General features: G+C 45.0%; 5 protein-coding genes across 5 annotated transcripts; 3 read left to right on the top strand and 2 right to left on the bottom strand.

Moving 5' to 3' along the window:
* Window positions 1–156: 156 nt before the first annotated feature.
* Window positions 157–617, top strand: PADG_07397 (uncharacterized protein; the record flags this gene model as incomplete). The annotated part of the gene is made up of 2 exons (XM_010764411.1): window positions 157–208; window positions 274–617. The coding sequence occupies 2 exons, from the start codon at window positions 157–159 to the stop codon at window positions 615–617; spliced, it is 396 nt and encodes a 131-aa protein (XP_010762713.1).
* A 925-nt stretch (window positions 618–1,542) lies between these two features.
* Window positions 1,543–5,619, bottom strand: PADG_07396 (uncharacterized protein; the record flags this gene model as incomplete). The annotated part of the gene is made up of 8 exons (XM_010764410.1): window positions 1,543–1,996; window positions 2,056–3,386; window positions 3,454–3,704; window positions 3,787–4,166; window positions 4,231–4,336; window positions 4,423–4,585; window positions 4,654–4,923; window positions 5,494–5,619. 8 exons carry the CDS (start codon window positions 5,617–5,619, stop codon window positions 1,543–1,545), a joined length of 3,081 nt encoding a protein of 1,026 aa, XP_010762712.1.
* A 1,457-nt stretch (window positions 5,620–7,076) lies between these two features.
* PADG_07395 (uncharacterized protein) lies at window positions 7,077–9,141 on the top strand (the record flags this gene model as incomplete). The annotated part of the gene is made up of 3 exons (XM_010764409.1): window positions 7,077–7,122; window positions 7,189–8,824; window positions 8,922–9,141. The coding sequence occupies 3 exons, from the start codon at window positions 7,077–7,079 to the stop codon at window positions 9,139–9,141; spliced, it is 1,902 nt and encodes a 633-aa protein (XP_010762711.1).
* A 755-nt stretch (window positions 9,142–9,896) lies between these two features.
* Window positions 9,897–11,018, bottom strand: PADG_07394 (uncharacterized protein; the record flags this gene model as incomplete). Its single annotated transcript, XM_010764533.1, has 1 exon — window positions 9,897–11,018. The coding sequence occupies one exon, from the start codon at window positions 11,016–11,018 to the stop codon at window positions 9,897–9,899; it is 1,122 nt and encodes a 373-aa protein (XP_010762835.1).
* A 535-nt stretch (window positions 11,019–11,553) lies between these two features.
* PADG_07393 (uncharacterized protein) lies at window positions 11,554–12,303 on the top strand (the record flags this gene model as incomplete). The annotated part of the gene is made up of 1 exon (XM_010764532.1): window positions 11,554–12,303. One exon carries the CDS (start codon window positions 11,554–11,556, stop codon window positions 12,301–12,303), a length of 750 nt encoding a protein of 249 aa, XP_010762834.1.
* Window positions 12,304–12,443: the final 140 nt, after the last annotated feature.

Genomic DNA, 12,443 nt, shown 5'->3' with positions numbered 1-12,443 from the left:
GAGAAGAGAAAGATTGCATTTTCCGTTCCTTTTCAATCTAGTGTGAACGACACTTGGTATTCGCTTTGATCATTTACTATTATTATTCCTACAGGTACCTTTGAGCTTTTTGGAGACATTTTTCTCCCTCAGTTCCCCTTGTTATTCGGAGCTTAAATGGGCTACTTAGAATATCATTATTCGTTGCGATTCACTACCCCTGAATCCTGTGAGTGGAGTTGAAAAACTTTGACAGATTATTATTATTATTATTAATGCACTGTGACCCTTCAGCCCTCTTCTCAGAGCTCGTCTACACTGCGGACAAGGACCAGCAATCGAACCAGGCTGGAGGAGTGGAGAGGGAGAAGAGCTGTGGTGGTGACATATCTGACAGCGAGGAAGACCCACTCCGCAGTCTTTTCTCTGATGATGATGATGATGATGATGATGATGACAATGCCGCTGATCTCGACTCTCCGGATACCGAAAACGCTATCGGCCTGGATGAGGCGTGCCATCCTTCAAAAGGCAAAGAGGTTACGGAGAAGCGCGTACTGCATAATCACTTAGGAAGCGGTTGTGATAGATCTGACCACGACCCTTCCCGGAGTTGTGGGCTTTGGTCACGTATATAGGGAGAGCAAGAAAAGGTACTTATATAATTAACTACATGGACGACGCTGCCTGAGCCGTTGCAAATCACTTGAAAATCTGCTCCCAAGGCCATGACCCTGAAACCAAAGGAGGGGTTAAGTCGTTTGTTAGAGCGGGTACAAGATGGATGATTTCAACAGCAGCGATATGTCCACGAAAATTTTGCGGGTGCTGGTTGGTCCGTTTGACTGGACTTGGTCCTGAATTTGCGACCGAATTCTTTCATCCAGATATCCCGCTATCACTGCGCAAAAGTGTTCAGATGCATCAGAACTGAGGAGTGGAAGTGGAAGTTGTTCCCACCCGGCTCTTCTATAACTAATAACTTTGCAAAAAATTTAACACCCCACTATCATTCCCTCTCCTTACACCAACAGGCCTACGTTCACTGCCTGCGGATATATAGTCTAATGCTATTTATTTATGCGGAGAAATGCAACACTTGATGCTTGTCTATATGCATATTTTTAGTTGACTTCATCTATACTCTGAGCCGACCCTTTGATCCATCATTTGTTTAGGAACGCGGCAAGAGCCAGTTTTAGCAAACATTTCATTGTCAAGTTGCGTCTCCCAGCGTGTCGCTTCATCATGAGAAGATCCTGCGGTCTTTTGTAACATTCATGATCCCTCATCTTGACCAAAATGCTTACCATCTGATTGTAGTGCACTCGCTCTGCGCCTTCTTCACTGCCGAGCTTTGACATCTTCTCTACCCTTGGCCTCGAGTAACTATCAATATACCGACCACATTTCTGGTTTCACACTCCAAGAGCCATAATAGAGCAAGGGTCATACTACTGCTATGGACAAGGCCAAAGCAATTTCTTAAATACTAATCTGTCTAAAGCGCTTGACAGCAGAAGTGCTAATTTTTGTCAGATTGGTTGTGGTGATTGTGAGTCCTTAAACCTGGGTTCCACTGCCGAAGGCGGTCCGAATAGATCCCCCAGAGATATACAGTATACAGTAGCTATTATCGTCGACGCCGTCCGAAAGCAAGTCAGGACGCGCTCTCTCATTGACATGTTCATTTATCTCGAGAAGCTCTGTCTCTGAAGCAAGTTGTGTGTCGTCCCTTTCGGCACCGCCGTTGACATGCTCATTATAGTCCTGGAGGAAGTTGGCGTGTTCTCTAGGGCTTTGAGTGCGGATACGAGAACGGGTACGGCCACCAGCTAGAGGGGGATGGGTGTTTGACGTAGGTTGCGCATTTTCCTTCCCCGCAAAACCCATGTTCGGCAAAGCACAATCATTGTACTGGCATTTACAAGGAAGTTGACAACCTCCGACACATGGATGCCCGCATGGAAGATGCTCAAGGCATGATTGTAGACATTTAACTTGCGAATGCGGCATGCTGCAATAAAATGCGTTAATAGACCCTAGTTGGAGACAGAGCTTCAAGGGGCGACTTACACATGACAGAAAAGAGGGCAGTTATGGCCGCATGTCAGTTTTTGCCCACACTTCAGTGAGCAACCTCCGTCCGTCGATGACCACTCCCCTGGCTCCGCGAGATAGGTTCTGGTTTGGTGATTGTCACAGGCAAGGGGAACATGGTATCCAATCCTCTTGGGACCACAACTGACGATCTGAACAACTTCCCACCACAGAGGGCTCGCTAGGGCCAGGAACTCAGCGTTTCCGAAAATATAAAATCCCCGTTTTGCGCGAGATAGCGCCACGCACACCCTGTTTTCAATAGAAAGAAAGCCGACATTTCCAATATTCTTGTTGCTCCTAACCAGTGACAAAATGACAATCTCATTTTCCTCCCCCTGATACGAGTCTACTGTGGATACTTTGAGATATTGCCCCTGAAGCAAAGGAATGTCTCTCAAGCCTTTTAAGATTTTCTTTCGTTGCCCGTTGTAGAAGGTTAATATTGTGATGTCCTCCACGGGGACTTTGTTGAGGTGGAGATAGAAGAAAAAACCGACAATCATCTGTGCCTCATTGTAGTTGTATTTGGAGAGCAGGCTATCGGAAGATTCAGGCCATCCATGGCAGAAAAAGAACGAATTGATGCCATCCATGCCAGGAACTTCCAGTTTATCATTCACAGACGGGTGATCATCCAGATTATCATATATCGGGGCAAGAACTATTCGGACCTCAGGGGGCATTCGGCGCTGTTTGGTTAAAGATTTGAATCCAACCCCATTATGAATAAGGCGTTCGAACAGTGAAATTTTGAGAAAGAACGGCTCATCTTCTAGCTCTTTGACAGCACAACTTCCCTGAAGCTGCTTGTGGTCACCAACTAGAATCAAATGCTCCAAAGGTTTTATACAGGCGGCAGCAATTGAAGCTTCTATTACTTCAGCTGCCTCTTCAACCAGGATTATCTTTGGCTTAATGCTTGAAATAAGTGCACGATATTTGCTGAGGCTTGTTGTTGTTGTTGTCATGCCAATCACCCTCGCAGATTGGAGGATGCTGCAGTTACGCTCCCATCTCCCAGTTTGGAGGTCCTGGGCAGTATGATTGTACCTCTTCACCAAAGACCGAAGGGAGTCTAGAATGGCCTTTTTCGCCATTGCCTGCAACGCTGCATAGATGCCACCACGGGCAGTCGGAGGAATTTCCCAGAGATCCTCATGCTCTAAAACTTGTCGACCACACAACAAAGCATGTGTTGGAAGGTGTCCCCTCCCCTTAAACCGCTCCGCCAGTGACATATAAGGTCCTCTCAGACTTTCTGAGTCTTCCTCACTAAGGCCTTGATCAAGCTTGAGTTCCTTAAGCTGCTCATATTCAAGGTCGATTTCATCTTCAGCGAAACCAAAGTTGTTCTCTTTGTATACAACTTACAAACTTAACTTTGCTGTCTCCAAGCCAGGCAGCAAGAGGTTCTAATTGGTCGCCTGCGTGAACCCATCCCTCGGCGCAACTCACTAGAGAATCGTACTGTGATTGGTTAATGAGGTTCAGTTTGAGAAACACTGATGCGGGCAATGGTGACCAAGAATTTTCCGGAGAAAATGGTGCTAGAAGAATAAAGATATCTTCTGAAAGCCCCCGTATGTGCTTTCTAGAGGGTCCGGATAGTCCACCTGGAATTACTGGAAGAGAAAGGGTTTTCCGTAACTCAAATATCGTCCGCTTCTTGATATCCACGTCCGTGCTTCTTCCGCCAAGTCTCACGTAATTTGTCTTCAAACTGTGAAACATGACGAAGTAACTGGTCGAGCGCGTGATTCGTTTGAGCTGCGATGATAATTGGAGGATCGGTGCATGGAAGTGTTGATAGTAGCGATTTCAATGCAATGGTAGAGACATGGGTTTTACCAGTCCCGGGAGGACCCTGTATTATAGCCAGCTCTTTTGTGAGAATTTGACGTAGTGCAGCCCATTGAGACGAATCCAAAGATTTGGGCGGCGGTGGCCAGCTGCTGAGGACGTCTATTTTCGCACAATCTCCGTCGGCCATTGCAGATGACATATCGACAAAAGGATTCAACTTAATGTACTCTGGAGGATCTATTGTAGGCTGAAGCCCACACAAATATTCCGAAAATGGAAAACTTTTTTTAAAATGTCATCAGATACATCACATCTATAATCACAGAAATGAAAGAATTGACTTACCCGTCTCTCGCCATTTTTTGTAGTGCGGCCAAGGTATGCCGGGCTGCTTCGTAATAACCGCTCTTTGCTTCTACCATAACAAACTCCTTCTGTGGATCAACTCCGCCTCATCAGCTTGTGCATAGAATATATCTATTTCGGAAGGATATTTTATTTCTTCCAGAGGCCTAGCAGCAACGACAGCGACAATACACTTGGATTTGAACATGTCATTTGCCGGGGTAAGTGTGACAATGTTGCCCGTAATTAACCTGGAAGAGTATTCCCAGACGATATTCTTTCCCGCGCGAGCTGTCGAGAACTGAATTTTCACAGCTACTCCAGCATCTGCACAAGTTAATCCAACAATGTATACCTGATAGATGCGTATACATCAGTATAGAATGCCGTATGTTTGTAAACATAATATTTTAGGAGGATTACCTTTTCATAGATACAAACATCTGTGGAATCCTTCATGCGCGGATCTTCCTTCGCATAGGCCACAGCATCCTCTCTAAGGAGACCGTAATGTGTGCGCAAGTATATCTTTGTTGATGGCCATGAACCTTGGACTTTGTTTGCCAGCAAATTGACGCTTCCATCGGCACATCCATTGTTCTCATCAATCCCGAGAATTTCATTCGCTGTGGGGAGTTCTGGTTTTGCTGTCCAAGAATGTCCTGCTGCGGCACGTCTGGTCTCTTGAACATACTACCATATGTCCGTATTTAAAACCATGCTGGGGCCAGGAAAACAGGTATAGTTTAAATGCCTGTCCTTCATATCTGCTTGAATATAGAGAATAGTCAATCGTAATTAGGGGAATTATCCAAATTCCAAGGCGTAGATAAGAAGCGGAGATTAATTTCAATAGACAAGAATTTCCACTCGTTTGCTATCAAAGTTACAATGTATGTCTACATGTAACGAAAGCAGTGGGTTCCCAAAGGCGTGGGTTAGACTGAAATGAGAAGAAAAAGCTGATCAAGCACAAAAGCAATGATGAATACTGTTCCTGCGAGCAACTCACACTCAAAAGGCTCTCACGAGCTCATGAGTGAAGATGCAATGTCTTATCAGGAGAGCTTTAGGGAACAGAGAGTATGACCAAAAAGGTGTTAAAAAAAGTGGGAAAATGGTAGTGGGCAAAAGCATCAAAACAACAGAACAGAGGGGGACGAAACACTAGCTCTTTGTTTGGGACTCGAGGGGGCTCCACAGTCGGGTTGTGAATTGGCTCTTTGAACTGTTGGATAGGAAACGAAGAAAAATAACACGTACACAATAAGTGCCCAATGGGATGTTATTGCGGCTTCCCATCACCCTGCACCCATACGCTCCTTGAATGAAAACAATGAGATGCAGAATCTTCCAACACAGATGACTGTTCGGATTTAGCTCTCCCATTTTTAGATGAAAAAAGAGTTCGATGTTTTCTCTCCATTGGTCCTCTTCAATCCATATAGTTTTGGTGGGATAAAGGTAATATCAAGGAACAGTAGTCAGCCAGGAATTCAGGCTGCGGTAGCCATGGAAGTATATCTGGCATGTATCTGTTACAAAAAGTGAAAGACCACTGCAAAGCACTCGCAATTTTTCATGTCCGCTGAATATAGACGGAGTATATATATGAACCAAGCAAGCACAGGCAATGTAAATGGTATCAAAATTGCGGGAGCGTAAATGGGTAGTTTGAATCTGAATAGAATATGGGCTACCAACCCAAGGGACAGAGAGACATGAGATGAAAATTGATGCGGGCCAATGCAGTTGAAGAGGGAGAAATTCAGGAGGGAATTTGAGTCCATCTGAAAAATGGGCAACTACATATGCACAATGAAGAGCTCAGCAGTTGGATATTTATACGGGTATATCCAATAAAAATGAGTAATGAGAGCAATCGGGGTTTCTTGTTTTCTTGATAAAGTGCTCCTTGAGGGTTGTGAAACATCAATATGCCATGCATTTCATATCACGTAAGAAGCTTTGCCAACGAATTTACTTGCTCCCCGGGGCTGTTCATGAAATGGGAAATTCTGTACAAAAGCTTCAGAGCCGCAGGCAAACCAGAGCATGTCCGCTAGACGTCCTTCAGTTGGACGTTTGTCATATTTGTCAAACATGGCTCACCGTCCTTAAAATATCCATTTATTACCGAGCTCTCATTAGATTTTCGGAGTTTCCGTTTGTTCTGATTTGGTACCGTGCCCAGTTTGTGGAATTTCCAACGTCCTTTTTCAAACGGACACAAGCATGGACACAAAGGTTTCCCACTCAATGGAATATATTCCAGAATTCTTCACTGTATACGGACCACCGTATACATAAGGACAAGCAGTTCTGCCGAGGTCTCTTAGTATACTTTTGTCTCAGATGTTTCTAAGGGGGTCACATTTTTTCAGTTTCCACATATCTTTAGAAAGACCACGTCCCATGGTTGCTCCCATAGCCCGTGGCCTGGCAGCACACCGACAAACTAGAATAATGGCTCGTACTCTCTGGGACGTGCTCATTGTGATCACAATGCAATTCGATGGACCTTTGAAGCAGCGTTGAAGGACGAGACGTTGTTTGGACGCTGGAAAAGGGTTGTTCCGACCATAGCTTAGTCATCTCAATATTCTGTTTCTATGTTCATCATTATCATTTTTGGTTTTGATGATTATACATCTGATATTTCTATATCTTCAAATTTCCCTTCTTTCTAGCATGTTAATGGGCCCCTCACTAGCATTCATTCACTTGATGCTGTGACCTTATTTTCTCTGCTTTCTACTAGTGACTGCTATTTTACCTCTATCAATCAGATACGGTAAGCTAGCCTTCTGCTGGTATAGAATTGGCTGGGGAATAAATAATTAAAGATGCCGTCGATTGGCGGCGACGACGATGCTGATCGCTACATGGCAGGTAGGGAATTTCTTTCCGTGCATCTTGGAATATGACATTTCCACATCTAACGTTGTCTTATTTTAGGCTCTCAAGATGGTAGCTCCGATAACGACATGGATGATACCATGGGGGATATCGAGGACGTCGATCCGGAGCCAGACCCCGAAAGCCCGTCCAATTCTAGCATTGCATCGGACGGCAATGCGGCAACAATAACCCAACCCAATCCTCAAGCCCTTCTGACCTCACCTTCTCCTACCAACGGAGTTCCCGACCATTCGGGTTCGCTCCGTCCGGTAGTGCGCCCAGAGGCGCTTACAGCATCTACCTATGATATTGTTCCCACCACAGCAGCTCCGCATAGTACTTCGATTAACGCAGTAACCGCAACAGCTGACATGAGATGGGTATTTAGCGGCGGTTCGGACGGATACGTTCGGAAATTCAATTGGGTTGATTCTATCAACAGCAAGTTGATGCTGACGGTTGCACAAAGACATCCGTTCGTGGACAGCGTAGTGAAAGCGGGGGTTTTGATGACATACTGGGAAAATATGGATGGAAATGCACTATCACACGTTTATTCCCTGGCATCTCATAGCCAAGGACTTTGGCTACTCTCTGGCCTTGAATCGGGGAGTATTAGACTGCAGTCCGTTCGCCACGACGAGGGGAAGGAAATTGCGCTTCTCCAACAGCATACGTCAGCGGTGTCGGTACTATGTCTCACATCAGACGAAAAGTCTCTCATCTCAGGAAGTTGGGATAAAAGGGTCCATGACTGGGACTTAAATATTGGACAGCCAAGGCGAACTTTTGGATCTAGCGCAGGACAGATATCGTCCATTGAAATACGGCCGGAATCCAATATACCTGTACCACAAGAAAGTGGAGAGCCGTCATTGACAAATGGGACATTCTCATCAAATAATCGAGCAAATGGCACATCCAGCTTTGCCTTTCAAAATGGGGGAAATGGAGTAAATAAAGTTGAATCTGGTTCTAATGCAGAGCCACCAGCTGGATCACCTGCAGATTCACTTTTTGGCACCGATGGTTCTCTTTTTGGAGATGGAGAGGGAGGTGAAGCAGAGGCGCCATCCGGTGGTGCTTTTGCGATAGATGAAGATGACGAATTTTCCCAGGCTCTAGCAAACGGCATTCAGCAACCTGAAGACGATAAGTCAGGCGATCTAGATGTACCAGCTGCCCAGCCAAACGGTGGCTCGAGTAGCCAACATACAACTGACACGGGATCAGATAAGGGAGACCTTACAGGCTCATCTTTGGCTGCGGTGACTGGAAACGTACCCAATGGTACACCTTCGGAATTCTTAGTGAATGGGGCACCCCACGTAGAGGATCTAGAACGTGCCACACAAATCCAAGATAAACCCGGCGCTTCCCAAGTTGAAATCCAAGATGTAACCTCTGATACGACCTTTTTCTCTGCTTCTATCGATGGGACGATACGAGTCTGGGATCGACGGCAACCGAACCCAATAGCTAAAATCGTTTCTCGAAATGCCCCACCATGGTGTATGAACGCTTGTTGGTCGCCAGACGGCAACTATATCTATGCCGGACGACGTAACGGGACTGTGGAAGAATTTAGCCTACACAAAGGCCTCCGCACCGCTGAGCGGACATTTAAATTTCCTCAGGGTAGCGGTCCAGTCTCCGCAGTCAAAGCGATGCCTAACGGTAGACACTTAATCTGGTGCGTCTTCATGACTTTGCTACGCACTTCATTATCTCGTTGGTTTAGCAGGCCATTCGTCACAAACTTGGTTTTATTTACTAACCACGTCTAATAGCGCTTCGTATGATATCCTACGGCTCTATGACCTCAAGGACGACCATTCGTCGGTGCGCTCAACGGTGCCCTTTCTCATTATTCCAGGTCATCGCACTGGCGTTGTCTCACAATTATACATGGATACGGCATGCAGATATTTGATATCTACTGGCGGCAACCGAGGCTGGGAAGGTACCAATACCGAAGTATTGCTTGGTTACGAGATAGGCGTTCTCTAACTTTCATTTTTCCCTGGAAACTCTAATTTTACATATTGTGCAACCCCCCCGCCCGTTAAAGCTTTATATTGCCTAGAACCTCGATCCGTTTTCACCAGGCCGCTCCAAATTTCCATGTATGCTTATTCAGCGTCTTTTTAGCGTTTTGTGTGCTTTTACTATTTATATACCCAATTACTTCATTTACGTTCTATCCAGTGTCTAATTGTTATTAGGATAAGATGTCTTTACTGTGTCTTGGGGATATTGTCTGGAAATAATCTCTTGCCTTCTTGCAAGTGGGTATGGCGCGGGCACTATCCTACGTTTGAGTCAGTGGTGGAGTTGATTTAGGAATTATGTCAGTAATGACTGATGTATTCTGTTGGTTGTTGTGTCTATCTAGACATAATTCAAACGAGTATAACTGAAACATAAGGAATCCTTCTCATTTGATGTCATAATTACGCAACAGGCTCGACAAAAAGTCAAAGGGTGCTCTGGTGATTCAGAAATTCATAACTCCGGGTTAAGCTGACGTCGATGCCACCCTAGGAAAGTTGTAAATATTCACATGTACGTTAAAACGAAATGACATTTGCAATAACATAACATTTATCATAAGGTGTACTAATTATATTCAAAAGATACGTATCCATTCTCCCAATTAAAGAATTCAAACATGGGCAATTATATAAAGAGTAAAATGCAAGTATTTATCACCTGAAAAGCCTCCACAAGCTTACCCAAAATTCAGTGTGTTCGCAAAAATGAAATCAGTCATTAACATCAATACCCTGGCAAATGTCTTCAATATCTTTCTTCCATTGTTGATAATACGCAGTTTCCATTTCCCGCAACCGATCCCTATCTTTTTCAAAAAACACATAGGCAGGATGTAGCTCTGCGCCTTTTTCGACAGCAAATTTTGGTACCGCCGGAACGATCAAGGACTGTTTCACTAAAGGAATTGGTACATGAGATCGAATAGAAACACCGCCTGACGAAGAATGATCCGTTGTAACGAGAAACGCGTACGGGAGGTCCGCGTTCACGGTTGATAAGCGAGTTGGAACCCACTGATCACTCTGCGAACTGTCTGTAGATTTTCTTTTATTTTTCCGGAAAGAAAAGGGTGAGGACGAGGAGAATGAGGAGGATGAGAGTGTTGGTGGTGGGGAGAGGAATAATTGGTTGAGCCTCGAGGAGTCGAGAAGCATGCCAGGGGAACGGATGTAGAAAATCTTTTTATAATGGGTTAATTTATGTGAGGCTCTGCTGAGGAGCCTTGTATTTGATGGGAAGCGGTAGTTGGGATCTGACGTATTAATGGCGTGCATTATTATACCATATTTGTTCTGATATTGTCGGAGGAGACTCAGCGCATTTGAAATTCCTCTAGATGGCGAGTGTAGGTCCCAGGATTGCGGATATAGGAACACTTTGTCCGTTTCAATGTCGCTGTTCGATGAGAGGATTTTGAAGAATAGAAGGCTCGAGCAGATACATGACACGCTTGGTTTTGAAATAATTTGGACATAAGTGTGGCTATTTCTCTGCCCATATTTACCATCCAGTTCGTTCCGAGATGTCTCCCCCATCTCTCCACCTTCTCCGTCTCCTCGTCCTCTGCTATTGTCGGCTAGTACAGCATCAGGGGTCGAGAATGCTTCATTACCTTGGTTGGCAACAACATAGGCGGCTGCGGGGGAGCCACCTGATAGGGCATATTGTCGCCCTGCGAGATGGTATACTGAATCAGGACTAATGGAAGCTTGTATGTGACGAACAGTTTGTTGCTGGAGCACGTAACCTGATAGGAAAAGAAGACCTGTAAATAGGCTAATGACAGACGACGATATTATAACAGAGATAGTCGAAGATGATATGAGCACCATATTTCAGTTGCTGGTTGTTTTGAGATGGGTTTGTGAAGGAAAGAGGAATCTCGACTGCTTGTTTGGCTGGCCATGAATCATTCGTTCGATGGATATTGGATGGAGGAGATATTCCTCACAAAAGGTTTTTTTTCAAATTGATACGCCAATGAGTTCACCGTTTGATATAATCTGTCATGCTGCGGGTTGCGGTGTTCAACTATCAAGCGATATGACATCCTTAAAAACGATGCAGTTATCAATGTTTACATTCTTCCGTTGTGAGGGGCAACCTTATCGAAAAGCCTCAACCTTAATTCCGCCACAACTCTAAACCACGTGATATAAAGCTGAACCACAACCTCATCCAAAATTATAAAGATGATCGAAATAAAAAAAAAAAAATAAAAACCACTTCAATCAACAGGCGGACTTCGGCTTGCGGTTCAGCGTCCACAAGTACTCTACGGGGATCTCTGAGTCATGGACTTTTGTGCTATTACCTCGTAGCGTCCACGATACAACGTTCCTCAGAGATTCACCCCCAAGGACCAGAATGTCCCATCACCGCGCCGATGCTAGCGCCCTCCTCGATAATCGGGGGTATTCCGGACCCCTAATCCGCGGCGTCAACCCGGCCACATTATTCGAAAAAGCTGTTCGTGATCGTATCACTGAGTCGTACTACTGGAAAGAACAATGCTTTGGTCTCAATGCCGCAACTCTCTGCGATCGAGCAGTTGAGTTGACCTATATCGGTGGAACATATGGTCTAGCACAAAAGCCGACGCCGTTTTTGTGCTTAGCTTTTAAAATGCTCCAACTTTCACCAGAGAAGGAGATTGTGTTAGAGTATTTGAATTTCCACGACCCAGAGACTGGCCATGACGGAGTTTACGGCGAAAATAATGTGGAGGAAGACCACGACAAGGATAGCGGTGTCGTTAAAGCAGTGGGAGATTTCAAATATCTTCGCGCTCTGGCAGCTTTTTATATCCGGCTTACCTTTGATGCCGCGGAGATATATACGACTCTCGAACCATTACTGGCAGATTATCGAAAACTTAAACGAAGAACAAAAGATGGCTTTCTGCTCACATATATGGATCAGTTTGTCGACGACTTGCTTACAAAGGATCGAGTGTGCGCTACCAGTTTGTGGAAACTACCTTCGAGGACTCAGTTGGAGGACTTAGACATGCTTGAAGAGAGGGTCAGCCCGCTGGCTGCGGAACTTGAAGACATTGATAAAGATTCAGACGGAAGCCAGGATAGTGGTGAACGGTCGAGCCGCGGGGATGAATGACTGAATAGCCACACCCTGCCCAATTGGGTTTCGATACAAACCTCGAATTTTTTTTTTTTTTTTTTTTTTTTTTTTTTTTGAAATTTATGCTGCTCTTGGCCTGCAGGTTGTATGTTTGGCCGTCTATTTGCGCATTCGAA

This window comes from Paracoccidioides brasiliensis, assembly GCF_000150735.1.
Source record: "Paracoccidioides brasiliensis Pb18 unplaced genomic scaffold supercont2.11, whole genome shotgun sequence".
NCBI lineage: Eukaryota > Fungi > Ascomycota > Eurotiomycetes > Onygenales > Ajellomycetaceae > Paracoccidioides > Paracoccidioides brasiliensis.
This window is presented reverse-complemented; position numbering and strand designations above follow the sequence as displayed.